At 52.1% G+C, this 13,114-nt stretch overlaps 1 protein-coding gene across 12 annotated transcripts in view; it reads right to left on the minus strand.

The window, feature by feature from the left end:
- PIK3R5 (phosphoinositide-3-kinase regulatory subunit 5) overlaps positions 1–12,719 on the minus strand; it is a 75,791-nt gene extending 63,072 nt beyond the window's left edge. For 3 of the 12 annotated variants that reach the window (XM_070774323.1, XM_070774324.1, XM_070774322.1), the window contains exon 1: positions 11,451–11,609. In XM_070774323.1, coding sequence (XP_070630424.1) covers positions 11,451–11,562 — 112 coding nt within the window. In that variant the 5' untranslated portion in view covers positions 11,563–11,609. Of the gene's footprint in view, positions 1–7,047; positions 7,357–10,769; positions 11,412–11,450; positions 11,610–12,338 lie in introns of those variants that run through there. The other 9 variants (XM_070774330.1, XM_070774325.1, XM_070774334.1 and 6 more) reach the window with 8 other exon arrangements.
- Between the last annotated feature and the right edge of the window lie 395 nt (positions 12,720–13,114).

The raw sequence follows: 13,114 nt of genomic DNA on the forward strand, positions 1-13,114 counted from the left end.
GAGAGAGCACGAGGTACGTTCCCAGAACTTTCCAGGCGCTTATGTCGGAACCCAGAGACGGGGGCCCTGGACACAAGCCCCTGTTCTTGGGGGTGCCGTGGTGGTGGTTACAGCCTGGTTGGGGGACTGCCCCCTCGGCCCATTTCTCTGGTGGATGAGGAGAGGGGCGTACTTGCCATGTCGAATGAACTCGGAAGCACTACTGGGAGCTTCTCTCTCCTGGGGAGATCTGTCCACTACTCTCTCCTTCCCCCAGAAAGCCTTCTTCTTCTTCTTCTTTAAATATTAATTTTTTTGGCTATGCTGGGTCTTCGTTTCTGGGCAGGGTCTTTCTCTAGTTGCGGAGAACAGGGACTACCCTTCGTTGCAGTGGCTTCTCTTCTTGCAGAGCACAGGCTCTAGGCGCACAGGCTCAGTAGTTGTGGCACACAGGCTTAGTTGCTCCAGGGCATGTGGAATCTTCCTGGACCAGGGATCCAACCTGTGTCCCCTGCATTGACAGGCAGATTCTTAACCACTGGATCATCAGAGAAGTCCCAGAAAGCCTTCTTTCCTCTCCAAAGCAGTAAAGAAAAAGAGAACCTTCTCCTTGTTTACCCTGCTTGGGCGTGACCAAGGGAATTTCTTTTCCCTCTAAAGGGTTCCACGTTAAACTAGCCGGGCTGCATTTATGAACAATGCTTTAGAAGTTGTAAAGGGCGATGTGCAAATTAATTATCAGTCATATTTAATTTTCTCCCGGTTCAAAAACCTGAGGTCATTCCATGTTGCCCTTGGCTTCCTCGAGGGTCAGCATGGCCAGACACCCCACCTTGGGATGTCTGAAGAATCCCAAGAAATCCTCCAAGCATTTCTTTGCCCCAGTGCCCCTGAAGACACAGCTCCTGATTGCCCCACAGTCAGCCTGGTAGGCGGGACAGGAAGCCCCTCTGCCTTGTAAACACCCATGTTGCAAACAGACACTTCCCCAGGCTCCTCTAAGGCGGGGTCACCAGCTGGGAGTGGCTTGTTTGGGCTTACCAGGGGTGCCCAGCTGCTGTCTTGAATCTGAAATAACTTAGAGGGTGGAACAGTTTCCCAAGGATCAAGGACTTAGCAGTTGGAGTTTCCCAGGGGCTTAACGCGTCTGAACCCCACCTCCCCACCTGTCCCCTCCACCAGCCTGTCTTGCCCATACTGGAGTGCAAAGACCCAGGACTTTGCCCCTTTGAAAGCGGAAAGTGTTAGTTACTCAGTCATGTCTGACTCTTTGTGAGTCCATGTACTGCAGGCCACCAGGCTCCTCTGTCCATGGAATTCTGCAGACAAGAATACCAGAGTGGGTTGCCATTCTCTTCTCCAGGAGATTTTTCCAACCCAGGTCTCCTGCATTGCAGGCAGATTCTTTATCGTGTGAGCCACCAGGGAAAACCAAAAGGATACCCTTACCTCAGGTGGGACCCACAGAATCCAGGGAGATGCCTGAGAATGCATTCTCAGAGGTTGACTGAATCCCACAAAGCACTCAGATGCCTGATCATCAGCCACCGGGGCTGACCCAGACTTCCTGTGTGCTGGGTGCTCCACCAGGCAAACATTTATTCACCGCACATGAACTGAGCATCACTAGATGCTGGCCCCTCAGTGGGGAGTTGGCGCTGTACAAGATGGTTGGGAAGTTTTCCTCACCGGGAGGAGAAGGGAGAAATAAGAATACCCATCAGGTCTTGGGGAGGAAACTGAGTCAGGCCATCTGGCTGGAGGAGAGAGTGTGGATTCACGGAGAAGATTCTAAGAGCAAGACTTGGCTTTGAAACTCCAAACACAAGACCTTGGACTTCGGACTTTCCCTAGGAGGCAGGTGGCACCAAAGGCTTCTGAGCGTGGTGACAAAAAGAGTTTCATTAGAAGAATCTCCTGGAGGAAGCGAGGAAGACAGCAGGGTCCAGAAGGCCCATAAGCAGGCCTAGGATGCTGGTGACGAAAGCTGAGTTGGGTGACAGAGAGAACTATAGGGAAGTGAAAAGAAGCGAGAACCAAAGGAAGCGCCATCAAAGCTGGCTGGAGAGTAGGGGACAGGAAGAGGGAGGGAGCACTCAGAGGTGACTGCAACGTCTCCACTCCAGACCAGGAGTCTGGTTTCACTAGACATCCCCAAATGGGGAAGTCTGGAGAGGAAGCCTGCGTCATGGACGAAGAGCTGGGCTCTGGAGTTGTATTGATGTCGAAATGGTAAAATTGACCAGCATGGACTTGGACATGAGGGTCTGGGTGAGGGAGCTAAGCATGACCTGGGACAGCAAGAAGAGGAGCGTGCACAGGAATGCCAGGAGGTGCATATGGTGAGGAAGAGGCTCTAGGTCAGGATGTGTGTGTGTGCTCAGTCGCTCAGTTGTGTCTGATTCTGCGAACCCATGGACTGTAGCCCTCCAGTCTCCTCTGTCCATGGGATTTCCCAGGCAGGAACATTGGAGTGGGTTGCCATTTCCTTCTCCAGGGGATCTTCCTGATCCAGGGATCGAAACTGCATCTCCTGCATCTCCTGAGCTGGCAGATGGATTCTTTACCACTGAGCCACCTGGGAAGCTCTCTAGCAAGTGGTGCTGGGCATCAAATGCTACAGAAACTGCAAAGAGATACAAACTAGCAGAAAGCCATTGGAATCTGCCATTACAAGGCCACCAATGACTTCAGAGGAAGACTTCCAGTAGAGAAGCCTGGGTGGAGGGAGGCAGGCCACCACTGTGGTCAGAAGGACTTTAGCCTCTGGGAGTCCTGCCATGACATGGGTAACATGAGGGAAGGAGCGGGTCCCCTCTCTGCTTAGCTCATCAGAGCAGCTCCTATCAGTCTACACTTGGAGAGAAGACTTTGTAAAACTCATAGGATGTCAGAATATAGATACAGCCCCTTGAGCCAAGAGGGAACAGGCTTAGGGAGATGAGCGGCTGAGTGGGGGACAGCTAGGACTAGAGATCTCAGCTCCTACTCCCATTCAGTAGTCTGAATATCACACCACAACCCCCCTGTGTTCACTTAAGCACAATAACAGGCGAAGGAGAGCGCTGAGTTTTGGGTTTTCTCAAAATGAAACTCTCAAGATGTCAGTACAGAAGTGAATGCGAAATGCAAAGGCCCATTAAACGTTGGCTCAAAAACCCCAAGAACAAGAGGCCATTAACTCCCCGCGTGACCTGGAGGTGGATCAGATTGGCACCGAGTTTCTGTGGGACAGCCACAGAGGAAGGTGTCTCTGAAGTAGTCCATTTTATCAGATTGGTTCAGAGGAGCCAAGAACAAGAGACTCCCCCCTGCCCCTCACCCAAAAAAAGTCCATTATCAAGCACAGGAGATGGGCAAGCATCCCTATGTCCAGCTGTGGCTCCAGAGTCTTACCATGCATGGCTCTGGTTTTCTAACCAATACCGAGCTCCTGCTCTGGGAGGACAGGCTCTGAAGACGGGCTGCAGGATTTGTGAGGGAACTGCCCAGCTTTGGGATTTGTTTATTCGAGGCCACTGAATTTCTTAAATTCAAATTATGTTATCAGAACGACCAACTTTCCTACAGCCAGTAAGACACAGTCACCAAGATTTGGAGAGTTAGAGGTGCTTAGAAATGAAGTGATGTGTCTCTATTCTCATAGCTTTCGTTTCTACGTCTGACATGCGTTTTCCTTGAATGTTTCTCCCAATGGGGAACTCACTACCACAAGTCTGCCCATTCCATTGTTATTCTGCTCTGAACTTCTCTAAGCTCTTCCCTGTGGTAAGCTGAGATCTATTTCCTCACAATTCCCTTCATGGGTCCCTTTCCTCCTAGGAGAACGACCTCTACAGGGCAGGTCTTCACCTTTTCCAAAGAATTATGCTTAGTCCCGAAGTAGAGTGTTAGTTGCTCAGTTGTGTCCGACTCTTTGTGACCCCACGGACTGCAGCCTGCCAGGCTCTTCTGTCCATGGGATTTTTCAGGCAAGAATACTGGGTTGCCATTTCCTTCTTCAGGGATTGATCCCATGTCTCCTGCATGGATATGACTTCTCCTTTATGTCCTCTTCATATAGAAAAACATCTCTCCTTCTGTAAACATGCGGTATTGTGCCATCACTACCTTGGTTACCTTTCTCTGGGTATGAGATGGTTTATCAGCGTCCCCACTAAACACAGCACCTGGCCTTGCACCACTTTCCAGATGGATGGAAGCATCTAAGAGTGGAAATGAGCCTTCCCTCAGCTGAAGGGCAGGAAAAGGAGAGACTCACGGGAATCAGTGGAGAATTGTTGAAGGCTCAAGAATCAAAGATGACTCTGAGGTTCCAGCTTGGGAGCACGGAGGTGCTAGGTGTGTACCCGGGAGGACTAAGGAAGAGAGAAGAGGAGAGGAAGGCTTGGGAAATGGGAAACCGAGAATCCAGTAGTGGAGACCTAAGACTAAGCTCTTCTTCCAACTTCCGAGACACAGACCATGCCCTGCTCTGCCAGCTGTCCCCAGAGCTCAGGAGAAGATTCTCATGATCACTCACTCGGTTGTGTCCAACTCTGAGACCCTGTGGACTGTAGCCCGCCAGGTTCCTCTGTCCATGGCATTATCCAGGCAAGAATACTGGAGTGGGTTGCCATTTCCTCTTCCAGAGGATCTTCCCAATCCAGGGATTGAACCCTCATCTGCCTTGGCAAGTGGGTTCTTTACCACCAAGCCACCAGGGAAGCCCCAGGAGGAGATGAAATGCCTCCAAAATCACTTTGCATAACCAGCACATCAAAACATGACAACAGCAGTACAAAAGAGGAGAATATGGGCCGACCTTATCTGTGAGCACGGATGCAAGAATTCTTAAAGCCATAGCAGCAAATCAAACCTAGCACTGTTCTGAAAGAACAAAACTCCTTGACTAAGCAGAGTTCACTCCAAAAGGGCAAGCAGGGCTGAAGAGAAGGAAGTTAATGATGTAACACATCACGCAAACCTACCTCAAGGCGAAAGAATACAAGGCTTTCCTAGTGGATGCTTCCAATTGTAACTGGCAAACCTAACTTCCATCTGTGCTTTAACAAATCCTTAGAAATGAGGAATTGAAGAAAACTTCCTTTACACGTGGCACTTGACTTCAAGGCATCAGCTCTAAAGAACTACAACCACATCAGAGAAATAAAGGCCCACACTCACGCCAGTCCCTGAGAACAAGGGAGGCCGTGAGAATATTTGCAGCAAAAACACCAGCAGTGGCTGCCTCTCTGCTTCCTGGATCGTCTCTATTCATGAGAATAGCCACCAACATGCACCTTCTCGGGTCTCGTTTCTAGCCTTAAGTCTAGCTCCCTGGCTGGGGGTAGGGGAACCAGAGCAGAGGGCTTCTTTTAAGGACACCACTAGCCAAAGTAAGGGTTTCCCTGGTGGCTCAGCAGTAAAGAACCTACCTGCCAATGCAGGAGGCATGGGTTCGATCCCTGGGTTGGGAAGATCTAGTCTAGTTATTCTTGCCTAGGAAATCCCATGGACAGAGGAGGCTGACGGGCTACAGTACATGGGGTCGTAGAGTTGGACACAACTTAATGACTAAACAACAACAACTACTAGCTAAAGTGATGTTCTTCAATCATCTTGGAAATGGATTGAATTCAAGATTCAATAATAAACCCAGGAAGCGTGCACACGGCTTGTGAGTGGTCCCCACACCAAGCCCTGAGATCTCCCCAAGGAGAGATCCATCATTCTCACAACAGCTGACTCCTGCATGGAGCCAAAGAAATCAGTGTATAGAAAGTCCTGTTTTCCAGATCAGAGGTTACTCACCTGGGTTCCCTGGTGGACAGCAGAGGTCTGAGAAGACCCAGAGGTTTTCTGCAAAACTTTGAAAGAGCATGCGTGTGCGTGCACACGTGTGCCTTTTGTGGGGAGATGGAGGGGATGATCTATGGCTTTATCAGCTTCTGAAAGAGGCCCATTATCGAGACTGAGTTCGAAAGTCTCCCATAAGAGCAGCAGGTGTAGATGTAATCTCACCCAGAAAATGCACTGAGGAGGAGGGTGGCCTCAGCCAGGCTGCATGGAAGTGGCTGTGGGGAGATTTGCCTGATGAGAGTCAAAACCACCAAGTCACTCAGGAACAAACGCTCAGACCCAAAAGCCAGAGGTACGTCCACAGAGACCTTGGGGTCCTGGGAAGAAAACCTGGAAGGAAGAAGGATGTGGGGGCTGAGAGGATGACTTCGTAGGAAATACACAAAATCTGGGTTGTAAGGACAGCAACTCTGAGAGGGATGGAACGAAAGGCCAACGGTGGTTTTCTGTGGATGGAGGCTCCTTTCGCTATGGATAGCCAATGTGAGAGCAAATGCAAGGGACTCCTGCAAGGAGCCCCTCAGCAGCAAAGGAACGTACTCTCTGGTGATGATCAGTGCAAAGGAAAAGGGAGGCGCCCCCTCATAGTGTTAATGACCTTCATGCGACCTCGGAGGAGGGGGAGAGACAAGGAGAGGGGAGATGGGGCACAGGGGATGGGTCTCTGGTTTATGCCAGAGTTAACCTCACTTGGTTTTTGTAGGAGAGGAGGCCCCCACACCCCACAGAAATAAAGGAATTCCTGAGAGGGTGCACCCAGAGAGGGCTTAGCACATGTCTGCTCAGTGTTGGGGATCATTTTTATTACCATTGGTATTTTCTTCTATATTGTATCTCTCAATTCTCAACTCGAATGTGACTTCTTCAGGGAAGCCTCTCCTTAATCCTTAAACTATATGGGGTTCCCTTTCCATACTCGCCCGGGACCTCATCATTCTCATGATGGAAATTACACGATAGGTATCTAGTGTCCTGCCCACTAGACTAATTTCCACCAGGGGAGGGGGACTTCCCTGGTGGTCCAGTGGTTAAGAATCTGCATTCCCATGTAGGGGATGTAGGTTTTATCCCTGGTCGGGGAGCTAAGATCCCATATTCCACAGGGTAACTAAGCCCAAGCGCCGCAACCAGAGAAAAGCCCGCAATGAAGACCCAATGCAGCCAAAATGAAAAATTTCCAGGAACGTTATCTGTCTCCCTCACAGTCCTCAGAGCCCCAGCACGTACCTGGCACATGGAAGGTGCTCCGTGCAGAGGTGCTGAGCCAAGGAATGGACTGTTGGAGATGAGGAAGGGGCCATAGAAAGCATCTGTGCACGCTTCTAGGGAGATGGGGAAACTGACACTTTTGATGTACATGGACTCAACCCAGGGTCACAGGGCTAGAAATAGGGGAATCAGGCAGAAACACAGCCCCCCTGACTCCACAGGAGGCAGAAGCTGCCTTCAGCTGTCACACCCCTGCCCTGCCCCCGACAAGGAAACCACACAGACTCATTTGCCTAGGTCAACAACAACAGCAGCAAGACTCTTGAGGACATGAAAATGAAAAGCACACCACTCCTTCCGGACCCCACCCTTCTGCCCCCCACAACACCCTGTGCTCCGCAGCCCCCTTGGCAGCCCCCACTATTGCTGTTTGTGGATTTCTCAGAAATCCTGGGGAGTCTGATGGTGACAGCTGAACAGCTGTGCTGAGCATCAGAAGGCCCTGGTGAGCCAGCCACCATGTCACTGGTCAGACCCTGCAGGCCAGAGGGGCCAGTGCTCCGGGAGGACAAGGAAGGCATGGGGAGGACGGAAGGATGGCGTGGCCAGTGCTGTGGAGTGAAGAGGGGCTTAGGGAAGTCTTCAAAGATGATGAGGTTGAAGCTGGGCATCCAAGGATGAATTCATGGTCTGCCAGGCAGGCAGTGGACAGGAAGGGCAATGTGGTGGGAAGGAGCAGCACGTGCAAAGGTACTGAGGTCTGCCCAAGCTTCAAGAGATGAAGAAGGCAGGGTGACCTGAGCTGGGTGGCGGAGGCCTTGCTAGGCATGCTAAGGGGTATGGACCTTCTCCAGAGGGCCAGGGCAGCTCGGGAGGATTTACAGCTGGAGTGTGACCTGTTCAGCTTTGTCATCTTATATCCCCATGAGAGAAGCTGGACTGGGAGTTGGGGAAAGCTGGAGGCAGGCGTCTCCCACTAAGGACAAACCCTAAAGCTCAAAGCCATGCACCCCAAGTGCTAGATGTGGTAGACTCAAGAAGGACCCAATGTCTGCTTGGTGCCACTGGTCACCCACTTCTTCCCATTCATTGGCCCTACCCTCCAATCTTGTGCACTTTGCTACAGCTACACCTCACTTATCTGGAAGGCACTTGGCTGATAACCCAACTATCCAGAACCTTCCGGCCACTAGCCTGGAAGCAAACAGAGAAGACCTATAGATGGCCACATTCAGGCTCCCAGTCAGCCCCACAAGCCATGCCCTCCACACCCACAGGCACAGGCAGAATACCCCTTGGGCTGGGTCATCTCTGGTTATCCACCCAGCCCTGGCGCTTCCTAGCAGTATCATCCTGGTCCTTAGTTTCTTCCTTCATGAAATGTGGATAATAGTTGTAGCAACCTGAGTATGGCAGTGAAGATGAAAAGGAAATGGAGAAATACTTAGCCCACTGCCAAGGACCATGAAATGATAGCTAAAGGGGAAAAGGACAATAAGATGACAAAAATTTTGTCCTGAGCAGACCCAAGGTATGCACAAAATGGCAGGTAGAACCGTTTAATATTTTCAAGGAATTATTAAATCACACACCATGTGCTAGATTTATAAAGGCAAGCAACACATTTTACAAGGATTTCTTTTAAAAACTGGATACCATGAAAAGTTTTGGTGTTTAAAAGGTAAAGCTGGTGGAAAAAGTGATACGTGCCATTTCACTTACAAGAATGATGTGGTTCTGTGTGTACCTCTGTACATCGAAAGCGTTCCCCATATTTGCAAAATACACATCATATTTAACAGAATCGAAAAAGATGCCATCAATTGTAAGATGCACCATTATTTTAGGCTTCCTTAGTCACTCAGTGGTAAAGAATCCTCCTGCAATGCAGGAGATATGGGTTTGATCCCTGGGTCAGGAAGATCCCCTGGACAAGGAAATGACAACCCACTCCAATATACTTGCCTGGGAAAGTCCTATGGACAGAGGAGCCTGGCGGGCTACAAGAGGTGGAAAATGACTTTGCGACTACACCACCATTATTTTGTGTGCCAGAAAGAAATATTGCCACCTTTTATAATGGTAAGATGCCATAGATGGTAAGATGATTTCAGAGTTGTTAAAATGTGAAAATGCGTACATCTTCACATCAATGGAATACTCTAATAAGTAATATATGTTTGCTGTGCTGTCTCAGCTTGCCTCTGGATAGAAGTCAGACATAGTCTTTCCTTTGTCCACTCCCCATGCCATCTATGCCAGAACCTCAAACCTCTTCCTTGAACTGATGACAATCACTCCATCTTGCCCCTCTAGATACTTCCTTGCTTAAAAAGCTGATCCAGGCTTTCAGTCTACCCACAGCTGAGCCAAACAAGTCTTCTAGTTCACAGAGGTCCCACAGAAGTCTGGCCAGCTCAGTCCTTTGTGGGTGAGGCTCTCTGAACAAAGACCAAGTCAGCGCTCTTTGAGTGTTCCTCTGAACCCAAGCTGGAGCCTCTAACGTTGGGCTGCCCAGGCAAAGGTGACTGCCTCTTCTTTTTCCGCATCTCTGCCGGAAGGCCAGTGATCAGACTAACCTGGGGCCATGGAGCAGCCTCCAACAGCCAGCCTCCTCCTCCACATTATGACCCCTGTAGTAAACCCAAACACACTGGTCACCCGGTTAGCTTCCGCTTGATTCTTCTCGAAAGAAAAAAAAGCGGGGCGCATGCTGGGGAGAGACAGGCAAAGAGACAGAGGTCTTTCTCTGTCCACTACAGCTTGTAAAGAGAAGACAGTTCTTTATCCCTCACCGAAGAGATTGGCAAGGATCTTAAAACCCTGATGAGGGGCCTTCCCTGGGGTCCAGAGGTTAAGAATCCCCCTCTCAATGCAAGGGATGCGCATTCAATCCCCGGTCAGGGAACTAAGATCCTACAGGTCCCCAGGCAACGGAGCTGCCCCACAACTAGAGAACAGGAGTCCACACAGCAACAAAGAGCCCTCAAAACCAAAATTTAAAAACAACAAACAAAAAACAGTGAGGCCTGGCACACACAGACTCTGCACTGTCCCCAGAATAACCATCCTGGTTAGTTATTCTTCAAGAAGCAGGGGAGGGTCTTCTGAGCAGGAAGAGAGAGTGGACCATTCAAAACTGTCTTCCGGAGGAGCCACACCGCAGTGTCCCCGCTGAGGAAGCAGGTAAGCCCGAGACACCCACTCCCTTGTTCTGCAAACACCCAGGGCAGCTCCCTGTGCATTCGCCCTGCTCACACTTTCTCATTTGATTTGCTCCCTGAGGTTGCAGGTTAGGGCCCATTTTGCAGACAGGGAAGCAGGCTGGGAAAGGGCAGTGTGATGCTCATGAGGCTCAGGGTCACACAGCTGGGCACAGCTGGAACCCGGGCCTCCTTTCCAAAGCATCCAGGGTTCCCAAGCAATGGCACCAGCCTCATCACTTAACGGATCTTATTCAAATTTTAGAAAAATACAGATTCCAGATCCCACCCTTGGAAAGCTGTACTGTAGGGGGTGCCTGGAGAAGGTGTGTTTTAACAAGTTCTGGGAACCATTGCCCTTCTGGGTAGTCCCAGGCCAGGAGGAGGGAAGGTGTGGAGGAGAAGGCAGAGTGACCACTGCAGGGAGGGAAAGACGGGGGACCCAGACAGAACCCTGGACGCAGGTAGACTGGCCCAGTTCCGGCCCTCATTTCGCCCAAACCCACTCCTCCTCTCTGCAAGAGGCTTGTAACTTACTTGATACCACATCCTGCTGCTTTCATCTCGCCTTCCTTTTCCCTCTGAATAATCTCCTTCCTCCTACTGACCTAAAGAACTTTTATTTACCCGAGGCCTGGGATGGGCCAGCGCGCACGCGCACGCGCACACCCATGCACACGCGCACACCCATGCACACGCGCACACAGAGTCACGCAGGGATACCGAGAGGGTGTAAACACGGATAAGCTGACAGCGCCAAGAGTGCGCTTCTGGAGAAAAGCAGCCACTGTCTGGGGGCCCACGCTCGCTGGAGGTCCTGGTGGCTGAGGACCCCTGATGCCAAGGCTCCCAGAGAGAGAGCGCTCCCAGACGGGAGAGCAGACTCCTTGACCCGAAGACACAGGGCAGCCTCGAAAGAGGCAGCAGGAGGCTGCGGTCACAGTCGGACCGCACAGATGCCTCCAGCAGTGGCTACTTAGGTAAGGATGGACAGCCGGCATACCCTTCTGTCTGAGATTACTGGGCACGCGTGTGTGCGAGTCGTGTCCCCGGCAATGGGCCCTATTCTCAGAGGCAGAAGACGGCAGGATCTGTCCAGCGCACTGGCTGCAGCCTGTGCTTTCAGGGCGCACCTGTCTCCAAGTGTCCGCGGGCAGCTCTGGCTCTGCCTCAAGCCCCTACGCGTGCACTCCGCGTCCCCGCGCCCCGGCCACACACCTGCAGTCCCCGCTGGGCGCCGAGTCCCTCTCCAGAGGCGACTCCCTGCGACTCCGGGTACCGTCGCGACCACCGCGCCGGAGCTGGGGACCCGCGCGGCGAGTCCCAGCATCGATCGGGGCTCTGCTCAGACGGCGGACTGGGGGCGGGGCCATGCCGGGGCGGGGCGGGGCCATGCCAGGGCGGGGCGGGGCAGGCCGCCCAGCCGGACTCTCGCGCCACCTGGTGGCTGGGCGGCGTCGGCCTGGCGCCAGCCTGACCCCAAGCATCCTCGGAGTCCGGCCCGAGCCCACCGCGCGTATGAGGACGCCCAGCTCTGAGCTCCTCTGCCCTCGGAAGGAACAGGTCCTGGCTGAGGGCTGGCCAAGGCCGGAGGGACGCCAGCGACCCTCCCCCACGTCGCCCCCAGAAGTAAGGTGAGGCTTGACCAGGGGGAGCGGAAGCGCGGCTTGGCAGGGCTGGATGGGTGGGCGGAGCGGGCGAGGGGCCTGGGGTGGGGGCTTCGGGGAAGGAGGAAAAAGGGGAAGCTCCGACGAGTTGCTTCCTTCTCGCACTGCGCCCCAGCGCCCCACTTCCTCCTCCTACTTCTATTTTCTACGGGTGCTCTTAACCTTTAAAATGCCTGCACCCCTGCTGTGCACACGGGCCCGCGACCCTCGCCCTTCGTCCTTGGGCAGAAATCTTTCCAGAAATACCAGCCCATCCAGACTTTCGGCCCGGCTGCCCCAGCCTCTGGTCTGACTTCCTCACCGTCCATCACCAGTGGCTGTGACTGCAGCCATTTCTCCTGAAGGCGGGGAGGGGTCGTCTCCAGGGTCCAGGCCCTCTTCTGGCGCCCTCCCCGACCCGTTCTCCCCACAGGCCACGCGAGCAGATGTGTTTTTTTACCCAGAGCCTGAAGAACTCTTAGGGATCCCGGAAATCACTGCTCTTCCCCATGCCTCCGTTTCCTCGTTACAAATTAGGAATGAGAAGGTTGGCTGCTGTTGTGCGAGCAGCTCTGGCGACGAAAGAATAGCAGTTTATTTCAGAGGTCACAAAGGGCGAGGCTGGAATTTCCATTTTCACTCTTGAATGGGACTTGTGTCACAATGTCTGTTAGAGGCATTCGAAATCGGCCTCAAGATCAGCCGTTAGTGTTGTCAGAAGCCACAGCCCTACCTGAGGCTTTGAGAGATGGGACTGCCAATGATTTTTCTTCTCCTGACTCACTCAATACCAAGAAAAAGCAACTTCCCCAAAAACACAGAAACAGAAAGTACTCGTGAATGAGCACAGAGAACTGGTCCCAGCCACTGTTAGAGACGGGAAGGCGCTCAGAACCTCGAGCACTTCTCTTGCATGGACCACCCAGAGCACCCACCCCCCACCGTTTTACAAACAAGGAACCAGAGCCACAAAGTCTGTGAGAAGACATCCTGGAGGTCTTTCATCTTGAGAAGGGTAAACAAGGACTCTGGTCTCCCCAGTCCTTACTTTTTCCACCACAAAAAAAAAAAAAAAAAGGAAAGAAGGGGGAAGAGGGAGGCAGCCCAGAGGTGGCCAAGTCGGGAGGAAGGGCTGGAAGGGCTCTGGAAGCGGAAAGTTAGTAGCAAGAAAGACACAGCATGAGCGGGATTGACATGGTGGATCCTGAGAGTGCTTTGAAAGCTACAGGAGAAGTT

The sequence above is a fragment of the Bos indicus genome, chromosome 19 (assembly GCF_029378745.1).
Source record: "Bos indicus isolate NIAB-ARS_2022 breed Sahiwal x Tharparkar chromosome 19, NIAB-ARS_B.indTharparkar_mat_pri_1.0, whole genome shotgun sequence".
NCBI lineage: Eukaryota > Metazoa > Chordata > Mammalia > Artiodactyla > Bovidae > Bos > Bos indicus.